Source organism: Pseudonaja textilis, chromosome 5 (assembly GCF_049901715.1).
Source record: "Pseudonaja textilis isolate UNSWEBS1 chromosome 5, rPseTex1.2, whole genome shotgun sequence".
Lineage (NCBI taxonomy): Eukaryota > Metazoa > Chordata > Lepidosauria > Squamata > Elapidae > Pseudonaja > Pseudonaja textilis.
The window spans coordinates 44,004,726-44,029,740 of NC_141994.1; the positions used below are offsets into that span (position 1 = coordinate 44,004,726).

The 25,015-nt window shown below is 39.2% G+C and overlaps 5 protein-coding genes across 5 annotated transcripts; 4 read left to right on the forward strand and 1 right to left on the reverse strand.

The window, feature by feature from the left end:
* The first annotated feature begins 811 nt into the window (after positions 1–811).
* Positions 812–6,027, forward strand: LOC113434473 (WW domain-binding protein 11). Its single transcript, XM_087934680.1, has 6 exons — positions 812–1,140; positions 1,809–2,003; positions 2,224–2,325; positions 3,653–3,964; positions 4,433–4,615; positions 5,080–6,027. Exons 1-6 carry the CDS (start codon positions 1,092–1,094, stop codon positions 5,496–5,498), a joined length of 1,260 nt encoding a protein of 419 aa, XP_087790806.1. The 5' UTR covers positions 812–1,091; the 3' UTR covers positions 5,499–6,027.
* LOC148125616 (histone H3) lies at positions 5,541–9,577 on the reverse strand. Its single transcript, XM_087934681.1, has one exon. The coding sequence runs from the start codon at positions 9,523–9,525 to the stop codon at positions 9,115–9,117; it is 411 nt and encodes a 136-aa protein (XP_087790807.1). The 5' UTR covers positions 9,526–9,577; the 3' UTR covers positions 5,541–9,114.
* A 2,020-nt stretch (positions 9,578–11,597) lies between these two features.
* On the forward strand, positions 11,598–13,160 carry LOC113434479 (histone H1.01-like). The gene has a single exon (XM_026697688.2). The coding sequence runs from the start codon at positions 11,647–11,649 to the stop codon at positions 12,292–12,294; it is 648 nt and encodes a 215-aa protein (XP_026553473.1). The 5' UTR covers positions 11,598–11,646; the 3' UTR covers positions 12,295–13,160.
* Positions 13,161–13,273: 113 nt separating this feature from the next.
* LOC148125617 (histone H3) lies at positions 13,274–17,352 on the forward strand. The gene has a single exon (XM_087934677.1). The coding sequence runs from the start codon at positions 14,041–14,043 to the stop codon at positions 14,449–14,451; it is 411 nt and encodes a 136-aa protein (XP_087790803.1). The 5' UTR covers positions 13,274–14,040; the 3' UTR covers positions 14,452–17,352.
* An 869-nt stretch (positions 17,353–18,221) lies between these two features.
* On the forward strand, positions 18,222–22,739 carry LOC148125618 (pentraxin fusion protein-like; the record flags this gene model as incomplete). The annotated part of the gene is given in 3 exon segments (XM_087934678.1): positions 18,222–18,476; positions 18,959–19,009; positions 22,454–22,739. Coding segments are annotated over 3 exon segments (398 nt in total), but the record flags the coding sequence as incomplete, so codon positions are not given.
* Positions 22,740–25,015: the final 2,276 nt, after the last annotated feature.

Here is a 25,015-nt window from a genome sequence, read left to right on the forward strand (position 1 = left end):
AAGTTTTCCTTTCCTCTCCCCCTCTTCCCTTCTCTCTCATTTGTTTCTCTCTCTCTCTCTCATTCTCTGCCTCCAGCTCTTTCATTTCTCTCTCCCCCTTCACTTTCATTCTCTCCATAATGTTCTCATTTCTCTCTTTTTCTTCCCTTTTCTCTCTCTCATCTCTCTCTCTCGTACGTGCACATGCAGGATACCCTCCTGGGCCAAGATCATAGTGGCGGTGGTGGTGACTATTCCTCCCTCTGCTGCCACTGCGCACTCAGATGGGTAGCTGGACGCACTGCACAGGAGAGCCGGAGCTCTTCCCTCCCTGCATCTAGCGGTGGCTACTCCTCCTCCCCATTCTCCTCCTTCCTGAGCCGACACGAAGGGGACTGTGGTTGGTGCTGTTGCCCGTGAAGGATGCAGAATCACAAAAAGCAGCCAGTCACAGGCAGTGCGGAAAAAATTCTAGGGGCACTTCAGCCATGTGACTGGGTCGGGACAGTGTCTTGTGGAGAGCTGGTTGCGTGACCGGGTTGACAGGGAACTGCAAAAGAGGAGTCAAAGAGCCTCATGCAGCTAAGGAGTCGTGGGTTGCTGACACCTGCATTAAATCATACTTTGGCCTTATATTCCAAAAAATAAGCTTCTGCAATTCTTTTGATGAAGCTATCAGAATTAGCTAATTGTCCCTTGGTTTTTCCCCCCCAGACTTGGATAAATCTGATTATTAATTTTCTGCTTTAGTTAATCATTCAATAATTAAACACTTGTCATTTTTTTAATAAATTACACACTCATATATCTTTAGATATCTTCAAAACTGAAGCAATTATTTCTGATCTTATATCTTTTTAAGCATGCGTTTGATAAAAGTTTAGACTTATTAGAAAAAAGTAGGAAAAGTTTCAGACTTCCAACATTCCTAATATTGCACTTACCTCAATCATATTTCTAGGCCTCCTGTCAGGCCTGTTACTATACTTCCACCTCCTGGGCATGGTGTACCCCGTCTACCTCCTGGTAGGAAACCCCCTGGACCTCCACCAGGACCACCACCACCTCAGGTTTTGCAGATATATGGGCGTAAAGTAGGATTCACTGTTGAAATGCCTCCTCGGAGAAGAGATGAAGACATGTCTTATAGTCCAGAGACAGGTAAATGGCTTCCCCTCTTCAAACTATTAGTACAGGTTGTCCTTGACTTATGACCACAATTTGGATTAGAATTTGATTGCTAAGTGGTATAGTTGTTAAGCAAGTCATGAGATGTCCATACTTTTGTGGTCATTAGTGAACCCAGCTTCCCCCATTGGCTGTATGTTGGAAGCTGAATACGAAGGTCACAAATTGCAATTGTGATCGTAGGATACTGCAACCAGTCATAAGTAAGCATTGGTTGCAAAGTGCTGAAATTACGATCATGCAACTGCGGGGATGGTACAACAGTTGTAACTTTGAGGACAGGTCGTAAGCCCCTTTTTAAAAATGCCATAGTAACTTCATCGTTAAATGAATGGTCATAAATCGAAGACGCCCTATGTGTCATTAGGAAAATAGATATTTTCTGAATGTACCATCTATTTTGTCTCTACCTTGTATGCTTAAGAGCTGGAAGTAGACACACAAGTAGCCCTGTGTGTCATTAGGAAAATAGATATTTTCTGAATGTACCATCTATTTTGTCTCTACCTTGTATGCTTAAGAGCTGGAAGTAGAAAAATTGTTTTAATTTTAAAAGCAAATGTGATAGAAAAGAATATTTTTCTCTCCCCCCCCCCCGCCCCCGCACTTGCCACAGATAAAACATACCTTAAATTTTACAGGTCGAAGAGGCCACGATGAAGATGCTTCCAGTACAAGTGAAGATGAGGGATACCCTGACGATATGGATCAGGACAAGCATGATGACACTAGTGATGACAGTGATAGTGAAAGAAGTGATGCTGACAGTGAAGGGGAAGAGTTCATGCATCTTGATGACAATGTTGAAAGGGAAAGTGGTGAAGACAAGAAATCTGGTAAGCTTGGGAAAAATGATTTAGATAAGAATTAACTAATGGAAAAATTAGTAAATATTGCATTTATAACATGCATGTTTATAGGCTTGGGAAGAAATTACTGTATTCTTAAGCTGAAAACTGAACAGATAATTTTTGGGAAATTAGATATTGGTAAACCTGATAGAAACACTGATAGATGATGAAAAAAACCTTCATATTTCATCACATACTTTTGCAGGTCATAGTGTACGTTTTGCTGATATTCCTGGAAAATCAAGAAAAAAGAAGAAGAACATGAAGGAACTCACACCACTTCAAGCAATGATGTTGCGAATGGCTGGTAAATAATTTTTTTTAAAAAAGTTGCCTCTGTCCCATGTTCTTTTTATTTTTTTTTAGTTAGAAGCTAGGGAAACTTGTTTAAAGAAATAACACCCAGGATAACTTTTAAGCAAGGATTTATTTTAAGAACTCAGTATAGTAAAGGATGTGGGGTATTAATACAAACCAATTGTGATGAAATAATTTCAAATGATAACTTGTTTGCAGTCATTGTCATTCAGATTATTAAATTCACATGTTCCAGAAGCATCGCACAGAGCTCAAAAGTGGTGGATTTGTGTTCTCATAAAATGACCTCATTTACAATTTGATTTGATTTGATTGCTGTTATTTTAGTCAAGGAAATAATTGAAATACCAAGTAAAACATAAATTAAAACTAAAGCACAAATTAATTAACAAAAGCCAAATGAAAACCTGTATCTTGAATAAAGTTTTAAAAGCATTGAGAATGAAGCCAAGTGTAAATCCAAAAGAATTAAATTTTATAACTTGGAAACGGAAGGAGCATACAGAATCATCCCAGTGATGGCCTATAGATGAAATATTCACTCTGGATAAATGTAACTCTGTTTTGTAATGGAAATTTGTTCCAGTTGTAACTAGCTTAAAGCAGAGTTGTTATGACTCTTACTGGAATCACATAAGGACACATTTTTAGTTTGTACAAGCAGAAGTCTCTTGGGGATCTGTGGGATTTTTTTACTAAATGTTGAACAGATGGAAATTCTGGGAGTTGAAGTCCACATATCTTAAAATTGAAAAATATTATACTAAACCATTTTATAAATGCATTTTTATTCTGTACCATGGTGATCTGTTCCAAATATTTTCATAAATTTCTTGATTTTAATGTGTCACCATTTTAGTCCACCATTAATATGCACGGCTGATCCAAAGTAAATATAATATTGTATCTATTAAATTCATTTACACAATCTTTGTTAGATTGCAGCCAAGTGAGAAAACACATTTCTGTTTAATGAAGACTTCCCTGATTCCCATGGAAGCTTCCATTGAAATGAAGATAGAAGCCTCAAATTAAAGGATAGTTATCCAGATCGTGGTAGGAAGGGTAATAAAATAATACATTCCTACACTTCAATGCCCACTAACCTTGAAATTGCTTAACATTTGCCTTGACTGCTATTTGCATAGCAAAGAGAATTCATATGCCTAGAGTGCATTTTTATCATAATGATTGAAAATACGTTTGTTTTTTTAAATTTCCATAACATTAAGAAAATACATAAAGGAATATTAGGCTATTATCCACAACCCTTAATTTATTAAGTATTATAAAGGGAGAGCTGTAATTGTTTGTAGGCCAGGAAATTCCTGAGGGTGGCAAAGAGATAGAAGAATATTCTGAAGAGGATGACGACGACGATGAAGATGACTCTGATGCAGAGGATTCTCAGCAACAGCAGCAAATCACAGAAGAGTCACACTCAGAGATGGGATCCTCAACGCCTTCTCAAACAAATCCACCCCAGCAGCAACCTCCACCTCAGCCCGTCCCTCCAACTCAGATCCAAGCACCTCCAATGCCTGGGCCACCCCCTCTTGGACCACCTCCTGCACCACCTTTGAGACCACCAGGACCTCCTACTGGCCTTCCTCCTGGGCCCCCCCCAGGTGGGTATTTGAACAGGCAGTTTTATTATTAAACTAGCTATATGTAAGGGCACTGGTGTAGTTTTATGTGATTAATAAAAAGATTGCTATATTTTACACAAAACTGAACTTCAGTTACCTCAGCAGAATTTGTCATAAAAGATAAATCCCCTCCTTTTTGTGACAAATTGGGATGGATATATGCTATTCTACATATACATGTGACAAACTGGGATGTGTGTGTTGTATACGTACATACATACTGCTATGCATACTTACCTGTATATATGGGAGAGCTTGATTCAGAAAGAAAATAATTTGTTTTAATTGTTAAATCACCCTTTTCATAGAAAGAATTGGAGTGCTTTGTAAACAACACATTCTTGAAACATTTTTTCAATCTAAACCATATCAATTAGAAAATGATACTGAAGAATTACCCTTAATTGAGAAATAGTCAACTAACATGTATCTATATGATACTTGTAGGTGCTCCTCCTTTCTTAAGACCACCTGGATTGCCTGGACTGCGTGGACCTTTGCCACGACTCTTACCTCCTGGTCCTCCACCTGGCCGGCCACCTGGTCCTCCACCTGGCCCACCTCCTGGTTTGCCTCCTGGCCCACCTCCCAGGGGCCCCCCACCTCGTCTGCCACCTCCAGCTCCTCCAGGTAATGTTATGATTGAGAAGTGGGATGTTTTTGTTTCTCCAGTGATTCCTAGTAGAACAGAGATCTCATTCTAAGTTGGGATTCCATGAAATGAGAGATCGCGACTGAAGCAAATAAATATTAATTGTTGAACTTTGTGTACTGCACAATGTTAGCAAGTGCAGCGATAGGAATGTTTATACTTGGGAATTCAACTGCTGGCCTGTAACTCTGCTATTGTAAATATTGTCATACGTGAATTGTGTAGGTAGAACTGAAATTCACTAGGATATGTGACTTAGGATTAGTCTTTCTTGATAGATCTCTTGAATTTTCATGGATATTGTGCATGTAAGAAAATGAAAACAGTGAATTTATGATTAGGAAAATTCTTGGGAATCTTAACTGAGACATAGTATATAACTTAACATTTAAATTTTTATTCTTCACAAAGATCAGAAGAATAACAGTTTCTCTTTCTGCAGGTATTCCCCCTCCTCGTCCAGGCATGTTACGTCCTCCTTTGGTTCCTCCACCGGGGTTATTCCCACCTGCTCCCATTCCAAATCCAGGTGTATTGAGCGCTCCCCCCAGCTTGATTCAGCGCCCCAAGGCAGATGATACTAGTGCAGCCACCATTGAGAAGAAAGCCACAGCAACGATTAGTGCCAAGCCACAGATTACAAACCCCAAGGCTGAGATCACCCGGTTTGTGCCTACAGCTCTTCGAGTTCGGCGAGAGAATAAGGGAACAGCTGCCTCTGTCTTGAGAAAACCTGAGGATGAGCCTTCTGTTCAGATAACCAAAACAACTCCTAAAGTTGGCTCATCTGCCCCCGTTTCTGTGCAGACCAAGGATGATGTTTATGAAGCTTTCATGAAGGAGATGGAGGGGCTTCTGTGACAATTAGTTAAGATTTTTATCTTCTATGATGAGATATGGAATGGGGTTCCATGTTATAATGGCATCCAGCTGAACAACATCTTTTGTGACAATAAAGTATCTTCCATCCTAATCTATGATCATACTTGATAAATCGAAATAGAAAAATGGAATAAAAGGCACTGTCATATTATCAATTCTTAAGAAAGACTGTGCTGTATGGGAAGTATATTGTCTTGAATATTTTTAGTGATCAGAAGAAATACATAGTTTACCAGGGTAAATTCTGGTTCTAATCTCTTACATATAAACCTGATCATCAGGCTTCTGTGTTTGGGTGGCTTCTGTAAATATTTCGCAATGCTATTTTTTAGTTGGTGAAATTTCTTGGTTTGTACACTTGTCATAGAGGTGGGCAGACAAGATTGTTTCCATATGTGGCATTGCAAATGGTTTGTATCCTGCTTATTCTGCAGTCACATTAGTGGCTTCTTGCTGGCAGGACAAATGCCATTGTTTTATTAGAGAATAAATATTTGATGTAATACAACCCTTTTTGTGTCTGCATTAACACTTTATATTTAGAAAGAGAATGTGGACTTTGATTAAGTTGTTCATCTGAAAATTAGGTAACGATATTTAGTAAATCTTAATCTCCAGTGGATCCAGGAAAGAGATATTTTGTTTTTCCAGTGTTCCCCAACTTCGTAGTTCATATTCCTAATTTTTTTATTATGGTGGCTGGTGGGAAACAGGTAACATTCAATGGATTTGGTGCTCATGAAGTTAGGAAAGGACATATTGATTTCATTTGAGAGAGAAAGATACAGTCCATGAATCCTGTCTTTCATTCTTTTGTACTTTAGGCTTGCCTACAAACTCTTAAAATCTCGGCATTTTCTAGACAAAAAGGGAGGGGGAAATGATTTTGTTCAGAGGACTAGGCTTAAAAAACAGCAAACATTAAGGGAAGGAGCACTGATTTAGTGCTCACTAATTAATTATTTTGTCAAAACATTTCACCTGCTTCTAAGCTAGGAAAGTATGGATTCTGCTTTGTGTATCTAACATGGTTAGTTTTTCTATCCACTGACAATAAATTTTTGAACTCCTTAAATTGGGGGAAATTATCTTGAGGTTACAAGGCATCTAAACTGTAGTGATAAGTGTGTGAAACAGGAATGGGATGTGCTACATCATGAATATATTGTACAATGAGAAGATTTAACATCTGAAAGTAAAATTTATATTGGTTGGTGCTTTTTGGTGTTTTGAATGAACTGAACAAAAGTGTCCTGAAAAACAGATATATGCTACATCTTGTTCCTGGGAATTTAATGGTTAGAAAATTCTGGAACCTTACATTTTTTTCTTTGGATCGCACTGAACCAGTCATTCCAGGAGCAGTTAATATACTGAATCGGAAGTTGTTTGTACTATATACTGCTTCAGATGAAACAAACCTGTCTCAGGTCATGACCATATCTGACACATCATAAACCACTTTCAGTTTAGAGAAGTATTAGAAAACCTCCAGAACGGCTGGATTAGTGTGGTTTAAAGGAAAAATGAAATGTTCCTTGTTATGGAAGGAAAATTCCTGTAATAAAAACTACCAAACAAAGGATGGCAATGTGAGGCATTTCTCAGTTATATTCTCATAAGGAAGAGGGATGCAGGAAGTATTAGCAAAACAACAGGTCTGAAATAGGCTCAGAAGGAAAGCCTGAGAATACTCCCCACTTCCCCTTGAGGAGACAGGGTTAGGAATATTTTTTAGCATCTCCCTAAGATTTTGGGGAAATAGAAGTAAGAGCCTATTTAAAACTTATGTTTAATTATTTAATGTTATTTTCCTTTGCTTCTATGGTAGGCAAGTGTCTGCAATATCTTTTGTTTTCCCCATGTTCCATCTAAATGTTACCTTTGAGACTTATGTATGTCTAAATCAGAAAAGTTTAGTGGAGGTAGATAGAAATAATAACAGCGAAGATATATGACAAACATTCAGAAAGCATAAAATGTTTCCCTAATTATCCCTAATTATTTTTTGTGACTGCATTCATATGACATTCTTTCCACGGTTAACAATTTTCTCTATCCTGTGATCTGAACTCACGCCATGTACTGAAGCTCTCAACAGGGACTTAGGCACACTGCCGGCTTGATCTCACCAGGGTAAACTGACTCATTGTATTATGTTAATAAAGTATTAATATAAAGATACAGAGTTACATTCAGCAAAGTAAAATATCACTAGGCAGTGGAAGATTAAATACCATGATTCTAAAAGGCATGTTCTTGATTTACAACCACTTTAGTGATGGTTCAGTTACAATGGCATTGAAAGAAGTGACTTGCGACCAGACCAGTCCTCACACTTAAGGATTGTTACAATATCCCCATGATAATGTGATCAGAAGTGGGATGTGTTTAGGACAGCTGTAGCATCCTGTTACATGATCACCCTTTGCAATCCTCCCAGCCAGCTAGCAACAAGCTAAGTCAATGGGGGACACAAGCTTTGCTAGCAGCACTGATTCACTTAACTGCAGTGATTCCCTGAGCAGCCATGGCAAAACAGATTGTAAAATTGGGCATGACTCACTTAACTGCCTTGCTTACCAACAAGAATTGTGATAAGTCAAGGACTGCCTATTGATATAGCCCTTTGGGTGGGTTATATCAATATCTAGGAATTTGTGAATAAGTAATGTGACCTTTTTCAAAAAATGAAAGGGATAATTAAAGAAAAACTGAAACAGCCAGATTTTAAAAAGTTTCGTAGTCAAATCAGCTCTCCTTGAAGTTATCTAGGGAATACATTTTATAGTATGCTCCTGCAAGGGATGTAAATTCTTTCAGTTTACCATTCAGTCAGAACTGAAGAATATTGGATGAAGAAGAAAACTTCAAGGAAAAAAAAACCCAACGGAAAATAAAAGTTGTCTTGGAAAAGCACATTTGGGACATAGAAGTTTGCAGTATTTCTTAAAATTTGAAATTAAAATATTGATGGAAACAGGTTTTGAGATTTTTAAGGTTTAACAAACGGGACAGTTCTGATCTCTACCAAAATTCAGGAGGCGCTGTCCCTTTCACGTGAACTGCTATTTAGAGTTCTTGGCGGGAGTTGAGGCTTGTTTTCAGCGGTGTCCTGGCCGTTGGGGTGGGAATTAGAAATGTAGGTTCTCCTTTTTCACTCATCGGAGAAAAATCAGACTTCGTAACTGCCCTGGGACAAGCGCATGTGTTGGACAGTTGAGGTGAAATAACCCTCCTTCCAAAGCTACAGAAATTCCTTTACACAGGTAGTCCTAAGTCTCCACAGTATACAGAATTTTCCCGATCTCAAAATGGCGGTTTAAATAGTGGAAACACTTGTGTCCAGAACAATCGGGCCTTAAAATGAACTAGGTGTACAGAATACTTCAAAATTCACCCTTTCCTTGCTACAATCTAGGTACACTGGGGGAAACGGCATTTACTTAAGGTTCCTTAACCGTCTAGGGATTTGTTTGAGGAATAGGCTCAAGCTCCTTTCGAGACGAGGGTGGCGGCTCTTAAAAGAGCCTTTGGGTATTGGCGGTTTTTTGTTTTTCCGAAAAAGGCCGAAGGAACCGGAGGGGCGCCCGACTTAAGCTCTCTCCCCGCGGATGCGCCGCGCCAGCTGAATGTCTTTCGGCATGATGGTCACCCGCTTGGCGTGAATGGCGCACAGATTCGTGTCCTCGAACAGCCCCACCAGGTACGCTTCGCTCGCCTCCTGCAACGCCATCACGGCCGAGCTCTGGAAGCGCAGGTCGGTCTTGAAGTCCTGCGCGATCTCACGCACCAGCCGCTGGAAGGGCAGCTTGCGGATCAGCAGCTCGGTGGACTTCTGGTAGCGGCGGATCTCCCGCAGGGCGACGGTGCCCGGGCGGTAGCGGTGAGGCTTCTTCACGCCGCCCGTAGCAGGGGCGCTCTTGCGGGCAGCCTTGGTGGCCAGCTGCTTGCGGGGCGCTTTGCCGCCGGTTGATTTCCGGGCCGTCTGCTTCGTCCGAGCCATCTCTCTGCTCGCGCCAAACTCGGACGAGAGAAAAAGCCTTTAAAGGAAGGTTGAGACTCTCTGCCCAATTTATAGTGAGTCCCGGTTTCTCTCCTGATTGGCTGGTCCAAGGAAGGCAATTTCCATTGGAAATCTTCTGGATTTGAAAACGCGCGCTTTGGTTAATGGCAGGAAGCCCCGCCTACTACTTTAGTTTGATGTTTATGTTGTTTTTTGCGACTTTCCGGAGCATCTCTGGCAAACCGAGAGCTTCAGGATTTCGTGATTGTCGCTCTTTAGCAAAATACTATTGTTGCTGTTGCATTTTCTACGGAGGGGGGAGGAGAGGAAGCGTACATATGTTTGTACATAAGGAAAGAGACTTTTTAAAATCCTGCCTGTATTATTACAAATATTTCAAGGGAGGAACACAATACTCCATCCTCCTGTTTTCCTCACAACAACCCTGTGAGGCAGTTTGGCTAAGAGAAACACCCAGCCAGATTTCATGGCTAAGGGAGAAGAACTCACTTCAGAATGCTTCATCATCTGAAAATGCATAAAATAGGCATACAAATCTTAGTTTAAAGCCTCCTACCTAAATATCAACACTTTACATATCTCTGAGTTTTCACAGAGTTGATTTGTTGGTTGTTTTCACTAAATGTTTTTCAGGAAAGATAGTGGTACATGTAGCCCCAAATGAAGTATTCTAGTAGCAGTTTTAGTAATATAAACTTGCCTTGGATTCTCTATAAAAGTTCTTTATCCTTTGTACAAGTATTTTGAGTATAAATTCCATTGACCCCTAAATTTATTTCATTCCTGACATGTCCAGCATTTGTAGTTTCATATACCCATTGCTTCTAAAGGTATGTCTAAAGCACCTAGATTTTCTTCATCCCTGTGTACACTGTAAATTTACAGGTAAATGAATCATGACTTGATACTTTCATCCAAATAACTAAATAGGATGTAGTTTTAAAGGCTATTTGTACTCAAATGTAACAAAGGAAATATGGTGATGCTCAGTAATCAGAACATTGCTCAGGATTTATGCCAAACCAATTAAAAAAATAAATTCCTTTGACAGCAAAGTGGTTTCCATGCTGACTGCACTTATTTAGACTGAGGCATAAATCAGAATTTTAAATAAAATATTTGTTCCATAAAACTTTTCTACAATGAAAAATGTGAAATTGTATCTAAACTGTAATCTCTATTTTTTTAGGTGTAAATCCCATTGAATTCAGCAGAATGTAGCTCTCTTATGAATAGAAATGTATCTGGTCATTTTGTTCCTTAGGTTTGGGTGAAATCTCAACAGGAAAATCCTTTAATTTTTTTAATTATTCAATCCCCAACCAGGAATATTAGTGTTAATCTTCCAAAACTGAGTTGTAAAAGGTCTCACTAAAACGGTCGATTTTTAGGTTGCCTTTTTGCATTCAATATAGGGTGAAGTTTGTAAATATGAGAAAAAGGTATTATACCATATATATTAGCATATGAAATTTTAATTTTGCCCATATTGTTATATTATCTGACAGTTTTTCTTTGAAGATAGTGACTTGCTTAGGGCTTGCTTGTTTAGCAATGGTGAGTGTACTTCGTAGAAGTCTGTGTTACCTCAGTTTACTTGAACTTGATTTGTAGTGAGGCTGTTATGCTAAAACCCACATATTGTGCCTCACCTCAGAGATTACTATCTAAAGAAGTGATCTGCATAGTTTTCCCGAACATTTAAAAAAATGCATTGTTTTAATTTACAAAGAAAAACAAAACTTCCACTCTTTCCAGGTCTTCCCAGATCCTGCATTCGGTGGTTAAGTGCCCTTTTAAAAAGTATATGTTGCGTTCTGCTTTTTGAAAAATTAAAGGAATAAAAAGTACACTTTCCTCTTTTTCCCATTCTAAGATTTCGTTATTTAGTGGCATAAATTCTGTAAAATTTGCAATTTATTAACTCTAAAGAAACACAAACTGAGCGGTCGGAAGAGTCCCTTCAGCCTTGCAACAGGGCGGGTTCTGGAGCGGACCAATCACAAAGCAGCTCAGCTCTATAAATAAACAGCGGCTGACCTACTTGAGCTCACTTTTTGTGTTTGGAGGTTTTTTTTTTAGTTGGTTCTCTCAGCGATCATGTCTGAAACGGCGCCTGCTGTTGCTGTTACGGCTGCGGCACCAGCTGTAGCTTCGAAAGCTCCGGCTAAGAAGGCGAAGAAAGCGGGAGCGGCAAAAGCGCGCAAGGCGTCGGGTCCCAGCGTCACCGAGCTGATCACTAAGGCGGTGGCCGCTTCCAAGGAGCGCAAAGGGGTGTCTCTGGCTGCTCTGAAGAAAGCTTTGGCCGCTGGGGGCTACGATGTGGAGAAGAACAACAGCCGCATCAAACTGGGTTTGAAGAGCCTGGTAAGCAAAGGCACCTTGGTGCATACGAAGGGAATCGGTGCTTCTGGCTCCTTCAAACTCGGCAAGAAATCGGGCGAAGGGAAAGAGAAAGCGCCCAAAAAGAAAGCAGCTAAGCCTAAAAAGCCGGTTGCTAAGAAACCTGCGAGTGCCATCAAGAAGCCCAAAAAAGCGGCAGCGGCGGCCAAGAAGAGTCCGAAGAAACCCAAAAAGCCCGCGGCGGCTAAGAAGGCCACCAAGAGCCCCAAAAAGGCTAAACCGGTCAAGCCTAAGAAAGTCGCCAAAAGTCCGGCTAAAGCGAAGGCTGTGAAGCCGAAGACTGCCAAGCCCAAGACCAAGCCTAAAGCGGCCAAAGCGAAGAAGGCGGCGCCCAAGAAGAAGTAAATCCAGAGTTGGCCCGTGGTTGCTTCTCTAAAAACCCAAAGGCTCTTTTAAGAGCCACCCACAGAATCTAAAAGAGAGCTGTTGTCCGCTCAGTAGAACGCTGTCCGGATGCTTTTAATACCCTGAAACAATCTAATGTGGCTTGCGTGGAATCTTGCACACTAGGGCACCATTCTGCACCGTTTAGGGATGTAATTGAGCTTTAAGCCAACTACACTCAGGAACGGAGATCCATACACGGCAGGCTAATCATTACTTCTGAAAAGTGGGGAGGGAGCGGGGGTAAACAGGTTTCCAACTCGTATCTGGTTAGTAAGCAACTGGGCAACAAATGTCACTGTTAAGTGAGCACTTTCTATTCAGGGCTTTCACTTGCTAAAGGAAGTTCTCCCACTTTTCAGTAGTTCCATTTATTAAACAAGAGCATTTATATCGAAAGTGTAGGTCCTATGAAATATATTGTTACCGATATTGCAACACCTCCAGGTTTATTTCGTAAACCCTAAAAACTTAAATGGACTGTCAATAAATATGAATCACGCCTAATTTAAAAAGAAAAGATGCTTGTTTTCCCGACTAGGAAACCGAATGGACGGTGCGTAACTTTAAAACAGCTTGTGAATGAAGATTTCGTTCGCTCAGGTTGAATTACAGGTCTTTTTCTTCCCTATCAAAGGGTTTTGTGATGCGTTTCTGATAGGCTCACACTAAGACGTCATCTGAACAGCCAATAGCCACTCGATGTCAAGTAATCCAATCGGTCGTAACGCTTTGCTCTGTTGTCCAATAGAAAACGAGAACCAGAACCCTTTTATTTGCATGGAAGTTAGTATAAAATAAAACCGCACTTACTGGTTTATTATTGGAACATTTGTTGTTGGGTATATTGGCTATAGGTAATTGTTCGCATATCCCTCCCTCCCCCTTCTTTCCCCGATTACGGAGGATGGAAAAAGATTAATGATATTTTAAGAGTTACTGTATCAGTGTTTAGAAAATTTCGAAAACATCACTGGACCTGTGAAAGCCACTCGTTTATTCCGCTCAGTATTTAATTGCCCCTTCCAGAAATTCAAAGTAATAGTGTTTGCTGTTGTATAGTTGTATTTCAGAGCACAAAGTTACTAAAAGTTTTCAAGAAGTCTCAGTTAAATGATTTCATACTAAGACTGTTACTCCTTAGAAGGGCCAAATAAATACATAAATGGCTATTTTAATATTGAACGGGAGATAGAACACTTAGGATGTAATAGTTTAATGTTATAATTGAAGCGAAACCACGTTCTCAACGTGAATAAGTGAAATTGGTGCTCATTGAGTATAGTTGAATATAAGGCGCTTTGTTCCAACAATAAAATATTTGAAAAAAACCCCCGCCATAGTAATAATTTCCTAGTTCCTTAATTTTCAGTCAAGCTGCGAACGAACGGAAAAAACAGATTTTACCTTCCGGGTTTTTAAAAATACAATAAAAGTCGGAGAAAGCATAGAATACTGATTTAAATTAAATACAAGTATTGAAGCAAAAAAGCTAAAATTGGCAGTCTCATTTTAAATTATGGCGCTCACTTTTAAATTATCCAATGAAGCTTTAGTTTCCTAGCCTCAGCCAATCAATGATTAGGTTTCTTCCAATGGAAAGAGGCTTTTTCGTAGCAGTAGCCAATCAAAAGTGGAAGGCGATGTATAAATGCTGACCCGCGAAACTGTTTTCTTCAGTTCCTTTTTTTCCCTTTCTGCGAAGAGATGGCTCGGACGAAGCAGACGGCTCGGAAATCAACCGGCGGCAAAGCGCCCCGCAAGCAGCTGGCCACCAAGGCTGCCCGCAAGAGCGCCCCTGCTACGGGCGGCGTGAAGAAGCCTCACCGCTACCGCCCGGGCACCGTCGCCCTGCGGGAGATCCGCCGCTACCAGAAGTCCACCGAGCTGCTGATCCGCAAGCTGCCCTTCCAGCGGCTGGTGCGTGAGATCGCGCAGGACTTCAAGACCGACCTGCGCTTCCAGAGCTCGGCCGTGATGGCGCTGCAGGAGGCGAGCGAAGCGTACCTGGTGGGGCTGTTCGAGGACACGAATCTGTGCGCCATTCACGCCAAGCGGGTGACCATCATGCCGAAAGACATTCAGCTGGCGCGGCGCATCCGCGGGGAGAGAGCTTAAGTCGGGCGCCCCTCCGGTTCCTTCGGCCTTTTTCGGAAAAACAAAAAACCGCCAATACCCAAAGGCTCTTTTAAGAGCCGCCACCCTCGTCTCGAAAGGAGCTGAAAGTCTCTAAGTGCTTTTTAAACTTAAAGCAGTCAGCTGTATAATATGCATACTATTTTGATCTTTACTAAGGTAACTGATAGTTTAATGCGATGGTTAAAGCATCGGGAGACGGAGAGTTCTGGTTAAGCACGACGGTAGGTGGGAGCCGTTGGGCCAACCGGCCTTGGGAAAATCGCCAAGGGCATAAACGGCCGTTTATGACAGTCAAGAAATTACGGGACTGAGACTATTAAGGTGCATGCGCACATGGCGGGGACTACGGTACTCTTCAAATGGCTCAACCAGTAGGGTTGAGTTTATAGAAGGCGCCGTTATAGGATATCTTGGGTTTAATTCCGAGTGACAGCAACTACTTGGGGAGCGAATGTATTTAAAATTAAAACCGGATAGAACTCTTCCTTTAACTCTTTAAATTCTGAAAATATAACTAACGGGAATATGTTAAAAACTCGAGTTTGATATGCAGTAGACAAGTGTTTCATTTCCTGCTTAATTTCTTAATCTGCAGCAACAAATGGAAACTACTTTGCTGGATCACAAGTCATTGATTAATAAAATGAACTGAGAACGAGCCTTTTTTCTTAAATTATTCCGAATGGGCTTTGATTTTGAGAACTTTGTTAGTCTGTCAAAGGAGAGTGAGTGAGTGTGTGTGTGTGTGTATATGCAAGTGCCTATCAAACGTTTCTTCTAGACAGCAATAGCAGTTAGACTTTATATACCACTTCATAGTACCTTTACAGCTCTTAAGTGGTTTACAGAGTCAGTATATTGCCCCCAACAATCTGGGTCCTCCATGTTCTGGAGTAAATTTATAAGCTGACAATGCAAATTTGGGATCAAATTCTATAAAGGACAGGTTATAACTGCCCACAAAGGTCTATATGAGCTTACATGAAGACTCAAGTATGGCTGTGCAGCTTTTTACATTCCTTGGAAAAATGCAAAGCTTCCCACATGGCTTTGTAATGAAGCCAGTGTTCTGATTATCCTGATATATAAACACCTGGTGTTTGTAGGTGTTTCATATTTTGCTTCCTGACCAGAGGTCATTTGGATACTGTCTCACTCTTGTAACAAGTCACCTACTCATTACAGCTCTAGTGCAGAATTATAAAGCTGCTTGCCATACATACTGGTTCATCTCATCTTTATATTCATGTTCCAGGACTCTGCTTGACATTAAAAAGTTGATGTGCAATACCAATTGAGGTCTACTCACTCTAATGCTTTGTGTTTTTGTAAATGTGTTTCCTAGTTTTGGCATAATCTCCCCTATACATTATTAGGGATTTGCAAAGAGTTTTGGGCATGAGACAAATGATTTCAGATAGTATTGTGGATGTTTTGATCGGTAAGCAACAGCTTTGATTTCTTCTGGATATGAATGGAAACGATTGGTACAGGTGGTCAGAAGAATGAAAAAGAACTTGGCATTGGGGACAACTTGCATGATTGATAGATGTCACTTTGAATATACATTAATTTGCATACATTAAAATGAAATTTCATTGCAGTTTGGATGTATACTTGTACATGGCAAGAAAAATGAATCTTGTGAGTTTACCAGACTCAGGGATCAGTTTACCAGATAGCATAGGGAACAAAGCTAGGTTTGGTATTTATTGAGGTATTTATTTTTTAGGTAAGACCATTACTTAATAGAGCAATCCAAGTTTAGAAATGGAAGGATCTTAGAAATTACCACGTTCTATGAAAATAGTGTTTATGTCCAAACAATTAACCTCTTCTAATGATCCTTGAAAAAATAAGTACTGTATTTTGTGACTTAATATTTAGTGCTCATATAACTTAATTCATCTTAGACAGTTAATACCCAATTTATTACTTGAATGTTTTCTGCATTCTTTGATCGTAGAACAAAAGGAACAGTTGAGTTCTGCACCTGGGCTTCAAGATCAAGATAATTATTAAATTGTGTTAATATTGCTACTTTATTCAGTTGTATTTAATTATTCACACTTATGAGCTGAGAAATCAAAAAGGGAAATTAAACATATCCATTCCAAATTTCCAAAGAGTTCTCTTAAGATATCTTTTTCTGGGGTGGCGGGAATACTTATTCAAATTTAGACAGAAGGTAAATTCTTCAGACAACTGAATAATTCATGGAGAAAGGGTATTCTTCCAGCTTTGCAGCATTAGCTTTTTGCAATTTTTAAGAGCATGAATGCATTCACTGATTATATGATTACATACCATGAAGTCATTCTTGAATCGTAGTGACCACATAGTCCTGTCTTAGGTATGGAGCAGAAGGGTTCTGACCAGTAGCAGAAATTTTGAGTAGTTTGGAGAACCGGCAAATACCACTTCTGCCCACCCTCACCCCCATCTATTCTCTTCCTCCTGAATCCCAGCTGATCGGCTGGGTCTTCTTTGGTTGCCCTGCACAGGAAAATGGAGCTGGAAAGCGGGTTAGTGGGGTGGGGAGGGAATGGGATTTTGCAGTAACCTTCCCCTGAAGTGGGGTGGGAATGGAGATTTTACAGTATCCTTCCCCTGCCACACCACGCCCACCAAGCCACACCCACAGAATCGGTAGTAAAAATTTTTGAATCCCACTACTGGCATGGAGGGCAATTGGTATTGCCTCTCAGTCCTCTCAGTGCCAGTCTTTGCAATAAACCCAGAGGTGGTATTCAGCAGTTTCTGACCAGTTCTGGAGAACCGGTAGCGGAAATTTTGAGTAGTTTGGACAACCAGCAAATACCACCTCTGACTGGAGATTATACCGTATCCTTCCGCTGCCACACTCACCAAGCCACGCCTACAGAATTCCACCACTGAATAAACCAGCTGAAAACAATACAACTTGTGGCATCATGTACTGAAACTTTGCTGTATGACCTTTGCTGGCACAACCTAGAAGAAGAGATTGGCAATCGAAAAAGAGAAATGCAAAAAATGGAAGAAGATAAACTATCCAGGTTTCTGCTGTATATATAGAGCAGAGCTCTTATTTCTTCAGGTCACTAATTTATATATATATATATATTTATATATATATATATATAAAAATTAGTGACCTGAAGAAATAAAGCTCTGCTCTTATTATATATTATATTTTAAAAAGCCTTATCAGCAAGGCTTATCCTGAGCACTAGAAGTATTCTAAAGTGGGCTTTAGAATCAACTAAACTTAAAAGCTCAAGGTATTTTACAGCCCATGTTCAAACATTAAATTGTTCCTACTCAGTTTATATATAGGGCATTCGGCTTTGTTCGGGTATTTTCCCACGTCATTGTAGTTGTGCTTTTAAAGTTGTAGCAACGTTTTGGCAGAATCTCATCTGCCATCAGGCTTCTGTAACATTCTATAGAATTCTACAGAAGCCTGATGATGGCAGATGAGATTCTGCCGAAACGTTGCTACAACTTTAAAAGCACAACTACAATGACGTGGGAAAATACCCAAACAAAGCCAAATGCCATACATGTAAGTACCCGCGAAAACTTAAGAAATCACACACAAACACACACACACACACACATATGTATATGTATGTATATATATGTTAAATGCTAACTGATATTTTCTTTCTGGAATTTGGACAGTTGCCACTGTGTTCTGGCTATTCCTGTTCAGTCAGTTACACTGTGGATCCATTTAATCTTTATCTTACTGGACAAAATGTACTGTTCAAGTTCTTTCTCACCACTTAGAATTTTCCCAGAGAGGAGGTGCTGCGTGGGTGTCTTGGCTTTCAAGGATTGGAGAACCGCCTAAGGAAAAAGAGATCGTCACTGAAATTAATGGATAAATAAAGAGAAAATCTCCTGAACACTGCAAAAGACGTCTGTACAGTATTTGAAAAAGCCGGTAAAAGAAAATATGCTACCCAAAGTTGCAGTCCTGGTTACTGTAACTCTCAATTGGCTTATTACATATAAATGTAAGTAACGGAGTACCAATTGCTTACTTGGCTGGATGATTTAGGTTTTAATTCTAATTTTGGTACATGAAATCCAGCAAAATTTATATGGCTCCTATTGGATTTAATGTCACATATAAGGCTGTGCTACCTGAGGCACAGTAACTGGGACTAAAATTGATTGAATCTGGTAAAATTTATATAGAGGCGTAGGAGGCTGGAAAAAGAAATATATTGGTTTACGTGGCACCTAGTTAAGGTATTGTTAATTGGTTAATATGGCACATAGTTAAGATATTGGAAATCAGTTAAATATCTCTGTTCTGGATTTGAATGTATATATTTTTGAGTAGTAGCTGGCCGTATTTGGCTCTGCTGGTTTTGCAGCTTATGCTATAGGCTTAAAAAAAAGATTTCTGCCTACTTTTTCTTCCTATGTTTCTCTCTCTACTAACTGCCATCTGCTTTTCAGATTAGTAAGAGAACTTTTTTTTATTTTACAGATGGTGCAGGCAGTGGGGCTATGGTAGAAGCTTCAATAATCCCAGTTGGAGGTAAACTCTTGGCAATGCATGTTATATTTATTTATAGTTAAATGCTTCCCTATCCTATTTGTCTAAGGTATTATATATTGTTATTGCAGCAATGTAGACAAAATTATGGATATATAATATAAATCTCTCTCCATTCTTGATTAGAAACCATCTGTCTGACTTTGATTAATCTAAAAAAAATTAAGGAAAATTGATTGGTCTGTTTATTTCCTGCTTTTATTATTTTTACAAATAACTCAAGGCGGTGAACATATCTAACACTTAAAACAACACTTAAAAACACTTGGGACACTTCCGGTTTGTCGGCTTCGGTGACAGCAGGGATTCGCCTCTCTGCGATCCCTGCTGTGCTAGCCGCCTTGGTGCCTCCGATCCTGACGGATTTGGAGGCTAAGGCTGCCCTGTTGGGGCAGCTGAAGAAAGGGGGGATCCGGACGGGGGTGAGGGGCATCGCAACCCCCCCAGCCGGCAATAACCCCCTTCTCTCAAGACGGTGCAGCGGTGGTCTTTTATGGCCACCATAAAGAAGCCGGCAACTGGATAAAGAATGCGCAGGAGGAAGAAGGAGTTTTTTTTTTAAAGAAAGTTTTTTCTTGGTCGAACTGGGACCCTAAGGACATATTTAACACCTGGGAAAGTAATGACTTGGAAGCTATAATGTTCCCGATTGATGTTTTCAGCTGCGAAGAAAAGTGACGAAAAGGGGAAGTTACTCTCCCTCCCTTATGGAATTAACAAATGGACAAGGGAAACTAGCCTTTTGATAGAAGGTAAAACCTAAACTCCTTTGTTATAAGTGGGAAGGGAGAGGCTTGGGAAAACAAATTTTTACTCTAAGACTTTGCTGGAGGAGATGCCTTGAAGATAAAGAGAATAGAAATTAATTATAAGAAAGACTTAAAGCACAGATTGGACGTTTTTTCTTTCCCTAATTTGACTTCACCCCTAGAAGAGAAATTGTAAAAAGAAGAAGCTTTTACTCTGCCTGGACTGTTTGATGACTGTGGGACTTTGGGACTTTTGGGAACTGTTTTAAGTTTGGAAATAACTGGTTTAAGAAGAGGATACAGAAAGAGAAGAAGAAACAGTTTAAAATGGCTCTATCTCTTGATGAACTAAAAAAACAATATTTAAAAATAAAGAAAGAAGGCAAAGATGTTATGGGAGAAGCCCTTTGTTTCCTAGATATGGCGCTTGTCATGTGTCAGCAAATTAAACAACAGCTGCAAGAAGCCGAGGAAGAAGAAGCCATTTTTAATGAACTAAACGGTGTGACTAAGAAAGAAAGGAGAAAGAGAGGAGCGAAAAGAAGGACTTAAGAAATAAAAAAATGTTTATGAAAGAGAAAAAGAAGATGCAAAAACAACAGAATGCTAGAAAGCAAAAGGAAAGAGGAATGCAACAGAAAGGGGAAATCAAGAAGGCAGAGGTTTGGAGAGGAGGGGGTAAAAAGTTTAGGCGGTCTAAGAAGGAAAGGGAAAAGGGGGAAAAAAGTTACAAAGATGGAGAAAAGGAAATTTTTTTTAGGGATAATGGGTAATATATGGGTTTTTTTTTTAAAAAAAAAGGGGGATTCTGCAAGGTACACATGAGTATTGTAATAGTGGTATTTGTATTATAAGTAGATAATCAGAACTTTTTAAGATCTAATAAAAGACTAAAATATCAAGACATAACTTTAAAAGGTTTAATAATGAATGATAATAAGTTTTAATAAAATACTAAAGGGAATGTTTAAAATATTAGTTTGAATATAGAGTTTAATGGATTAATGTGTTGATTGTTATGGATTTATTATTGTAGTATTGGTTTTTGAAATAGTAGAATGTACTAAGCAGAATCTGATTGGGATTTAGGTGTTATTTTAAATTTTAACTTAGGGGAATGATAGAAAGGCATCATACTCCGATTAGTGATTCCAGGGGAAACTATTCTTTCTTAAATTGGAAATGAGACAGGTGTAAATGGAGAAATGGACAAAAGATATAAAAATATTTTTCTTTAAAGCAAGATTAAATATATAAAACAGAATTAAGATGAGGCAAAAATGGAGAGGAGTTACATAATAGATATAGAATGGTAAATAAGATGGGTAATGGTATATAAAAAGAGCATGAATTCAATTGAAGTCCATACAAAAAGAGGTAATCTGGGGCCAAGTTACTTTCTAGAAGAAAGTTTTATGTTTTTATGTCTATGTCTTATGTGTGTGTGTTTAATTAAGAATTAAATAATAAAATCTTGGAGGAAGACTAGATGAGAATAATTATAAACAAGCCAGAGGAAAATATAAATTTGATGACTGAATAGCAGATAAATCAGAAAGGAAATATGATTGAATAATGATTAAAGAGAAACAATGTGGAATTTGGTAAAGGGAATTTACGTGTTTATATGGAAATGGGATAAATTATAAGTATGTGATATAAAGCAATATGTTACCTGCCTTGTAAAGATCTACAATGGAAAGAGGTTTTATGTTTTTAATGTTTAATGATGTTTTGTTTTATTTGTTTGTAAAATCAATAAAACTTGTTTAAAAAAAAATACTTAAAAACAACCGAATGGGCAACAGGTTGCCCTTCGCTTAATTTTGGAAATATATATATATTATATTTATTATATATATTTATTATTACATTTATATTTATTATATTTGATGGCAAATCATGATTGATAGCTTATATGGCAATGTGTGAATTCAACCAATTATGGCTTTAGAAGAAATTGATTGAGTAACCATGAGTAGTAAGGCTCAGGAAAGAACATTTTCATGCAGTTCAAGGTGAATAGCTTCAGATTGGAGGGCTAAGTGGCCTTTGGATGTTTGGGGACTACAGCAGTCAGAATTCTTCAGAAGGGCATCGAAGGAAGGTGTCCTTACCTACACAATTTGCCAGTCCTTCCTGGGATTTCTACTCTCACATGTCTATTATCTGAGTTCCAGGCTGTCCAGGTAAAAAAAAGGTTGGAGCTATGCTGCTAAAACATTATTGAATGAGGAAGTCTTCTCTATCACCTAGAATCCGGATAGGGTACAAGAGAAGATCTCCCTTCACTAGCAATCAGTCCTCCCCCACACACACCCCGCCTTAGGGTCCAGTTTTCTTTTTTTTAAACAAAGACACCAAATCCAAGGAGGTATGGCAAAATGTGGAACTGGATTACAAACTTAATCCTGGAATATCCAAGAAAGTAAAGATTTATATTCGATTACAAGACACAAAGTAGGGATTAGAGAGAAAAGCTGAGCTACAACCAACTATCTGAAGCCAAGATCTGCATTACAAAGCTGTCTTATTTTCAAGGAAACACTGTAGTCATTTTTAGATGATGCTAAGAGATTATTTTCTGATATCTCAAATGTGTGTCTCATATGATTAGATGCCCTCTTGTTTGCTTTTGCATTAAATTAATGTACCACTGTCTCCATTTCCATGCCAGATCCTAATGTAGCAGTGGGAAAACTATCGTCCCAGTCGAGTACATTTGAAGAAAAGGGGGAATCAAGGAAGGCCATTGATGGATCCCTTGCAAATAACTACACAAATGGAGACTGTACTATGACAAAGAAGGATTTTGAGCCCTGGTGGATGGTAGATTTGATTTCAGACTTTCAGGTATCTGCAGTAGTGATCACAAACAGAGGAGATTGTTGTGAGTCACGGATAAAAGGAGCTGAGATTCTGATTGGAGATTTGCCACAGAAGGGAGGCACAATGAATCCCAGGTACTGGCATGATACTATATTGTCCTCTTAAGTGTGTTAATGAGAAATATGTCTCATCAGGGGTGGGGTGCTGGGGGTTTGGAGAGGTTCAGAAGAGCCCCTAGCTAAGATTCTGTGTAGTTTGGAGAACCTCCAAATCCTACTTCTGGCTGGCCCCGCCCACCCCTCCTCTCCCCTCCCGGAGTCCCAACACGGCCCGTTTTGGATGCAGGTAAGTGCAGGGCACGTACGGAGGCTTGGGGAGGGCGAAAAATGCACCTCCCAGAAGTTTGGGCAGGCCGGAACTGAGCCCATTTCTAGCTTCCAGAGGGACTCTGGAGCCCGGGGAGGCCGTTTTTGTCCTCCTGGAGGCTTGCCCCAACATGGCCACGCCCACCCAGCAACCGGGAAAGAATGTTGCTAAAATTTTTGAAGCCCGCCCCGGTCTTACTTAATCTTAAATCCAAGCATTTGTGTGGATAAACCCAAGTGAAGCTTTTTAAAAACATATAACTCACAATAATTTAGAAAAAAATAGATTTCCTGTTCTATGAACTGGAGTGTTGCTGAGTGTGGGCATTACAACAGTCTGGATAAGTTGCAATTTTAGGAGGAGAGACATGTTAGTCTATGGTGGCAAAAAAGTCAGATTTTTTTAAAGGACATACACTTTTGTGATCTGCAGCTCACTTCATAAGATACATAGAGTGGCTAGCTAGACTGATGAAGGGTTGTACATTGTATCCCATGAGCCCACATTCTGCCACTTTCAAAGTAAACATGTTTCTGTGAGACTTTGAAACAAATTCTAATCCACTTCCTATGTTGGGTAAAAATGAGTGTTACAGCACTGTACAACCTTGTAGTATGATATGCACAATATAGTTGCAAAACATTGAATTTCAGGTTTTCTCTGTGGTCTTTTGAACACAGAGTCCTTGACTTATAACTGTAATAGAGCCTACCCATCATGGTCATAAATCGCGACAGTTCTAAACTGGGTCACCCACATGATGTAAATCAATTTTACAACTTTTTTGTGGTAGTCATTAAATGAATCAGTGTACCGGTTTTGCTGAAAACTGGTAAATGCCAGTTTTTGGCTGAACTGTCATACATGCAGTCACATGACACTGCAAATGGCCGTAAATGTGTCCTAGTTGTTGGGTGCCCAAAATAATTCTTTTAAGTAATTTTCTTAGTCTGTCAACTGTAAGTCCACCTTTGATACTATATTTTGTCATCTAAAATTTGTTCTATATCTTTCATTTCAATTATAACATCTTTTGGACATAGTCTATGCATAGAAGCAGACATCATTATAGACATTGTTGAGATTGTGGCTATTTCTGATTCCAGTCTTCAAAAATCTTCTTCAATATATTCATTCTTAGAATGTTTTCAACATTTTTCAGGTTATAAATTTTTCCTCTAACCTTCAGCCCCATCTAGTGTCCAATATTTGAATTCATGAAATTGCTTGTTTTGTCTTGTAAAAGCTTAAAAAGAATATTTCCAGTGAGCAGCTGTTTATTCTTTATAATTAATTAAAAATCTTATTATAAAAGTTACAATATTTCAATTTTATCTGCTCCCTTAGCCCCGTTCTAAAATCAAAACCTTATTTAGCTATTTGCTGCTTATTTTACATTCTTTAAATTCTTAAGCTTAACATTAAATTTTTCTTTCATTTGGGATTGAAGGCATACTCATCTAGCATTTTCAGATTTGTCAACACATGGAGCTTTAATAGCTTAGTAGTTAATGAGCAATTTCTGAAAGTGATTAGAAAGTGAAGTTTGTGAACTTAAAAGTGTTTTCAAGTGTTTAAAAGTGTTTACAACAGCAAGTGTTTACAACAGCAAGCAAGATAGTTAATCTCATCATATGGCAGCTGTGGAAAACAGCTGTCCTTTGATCTCCTTATGAGGAGCAGGTATCCTCACTTATCTCAATTTCCCATCCTCTGCTTATGTGGGAAGGTTCCAGGGAACCATTTTATTAACCAGTTTCTTGGTCTTTGCTACAGCTGGCCATTTTCAGTTTGCCATACCTTCCCTGGAAATCCCCATTAAACTTCCCTTCCAATGCTTGACATGCAGCTACATCCACTGCCTGCTCTTGACACCACTGTGTAATCCAGACATAGAACTTTTCAGGTATTTAGCAGCCATCCAGATGTCTATAGCCACATCTGTAGCTATAGTTTGTGCTAGGTCATTTTCAAAATATTGCATTTTATTACTAATTATTTTTATCTTTTTTTCAGTTAGCATTCTATAGCAATTGAAGAGATT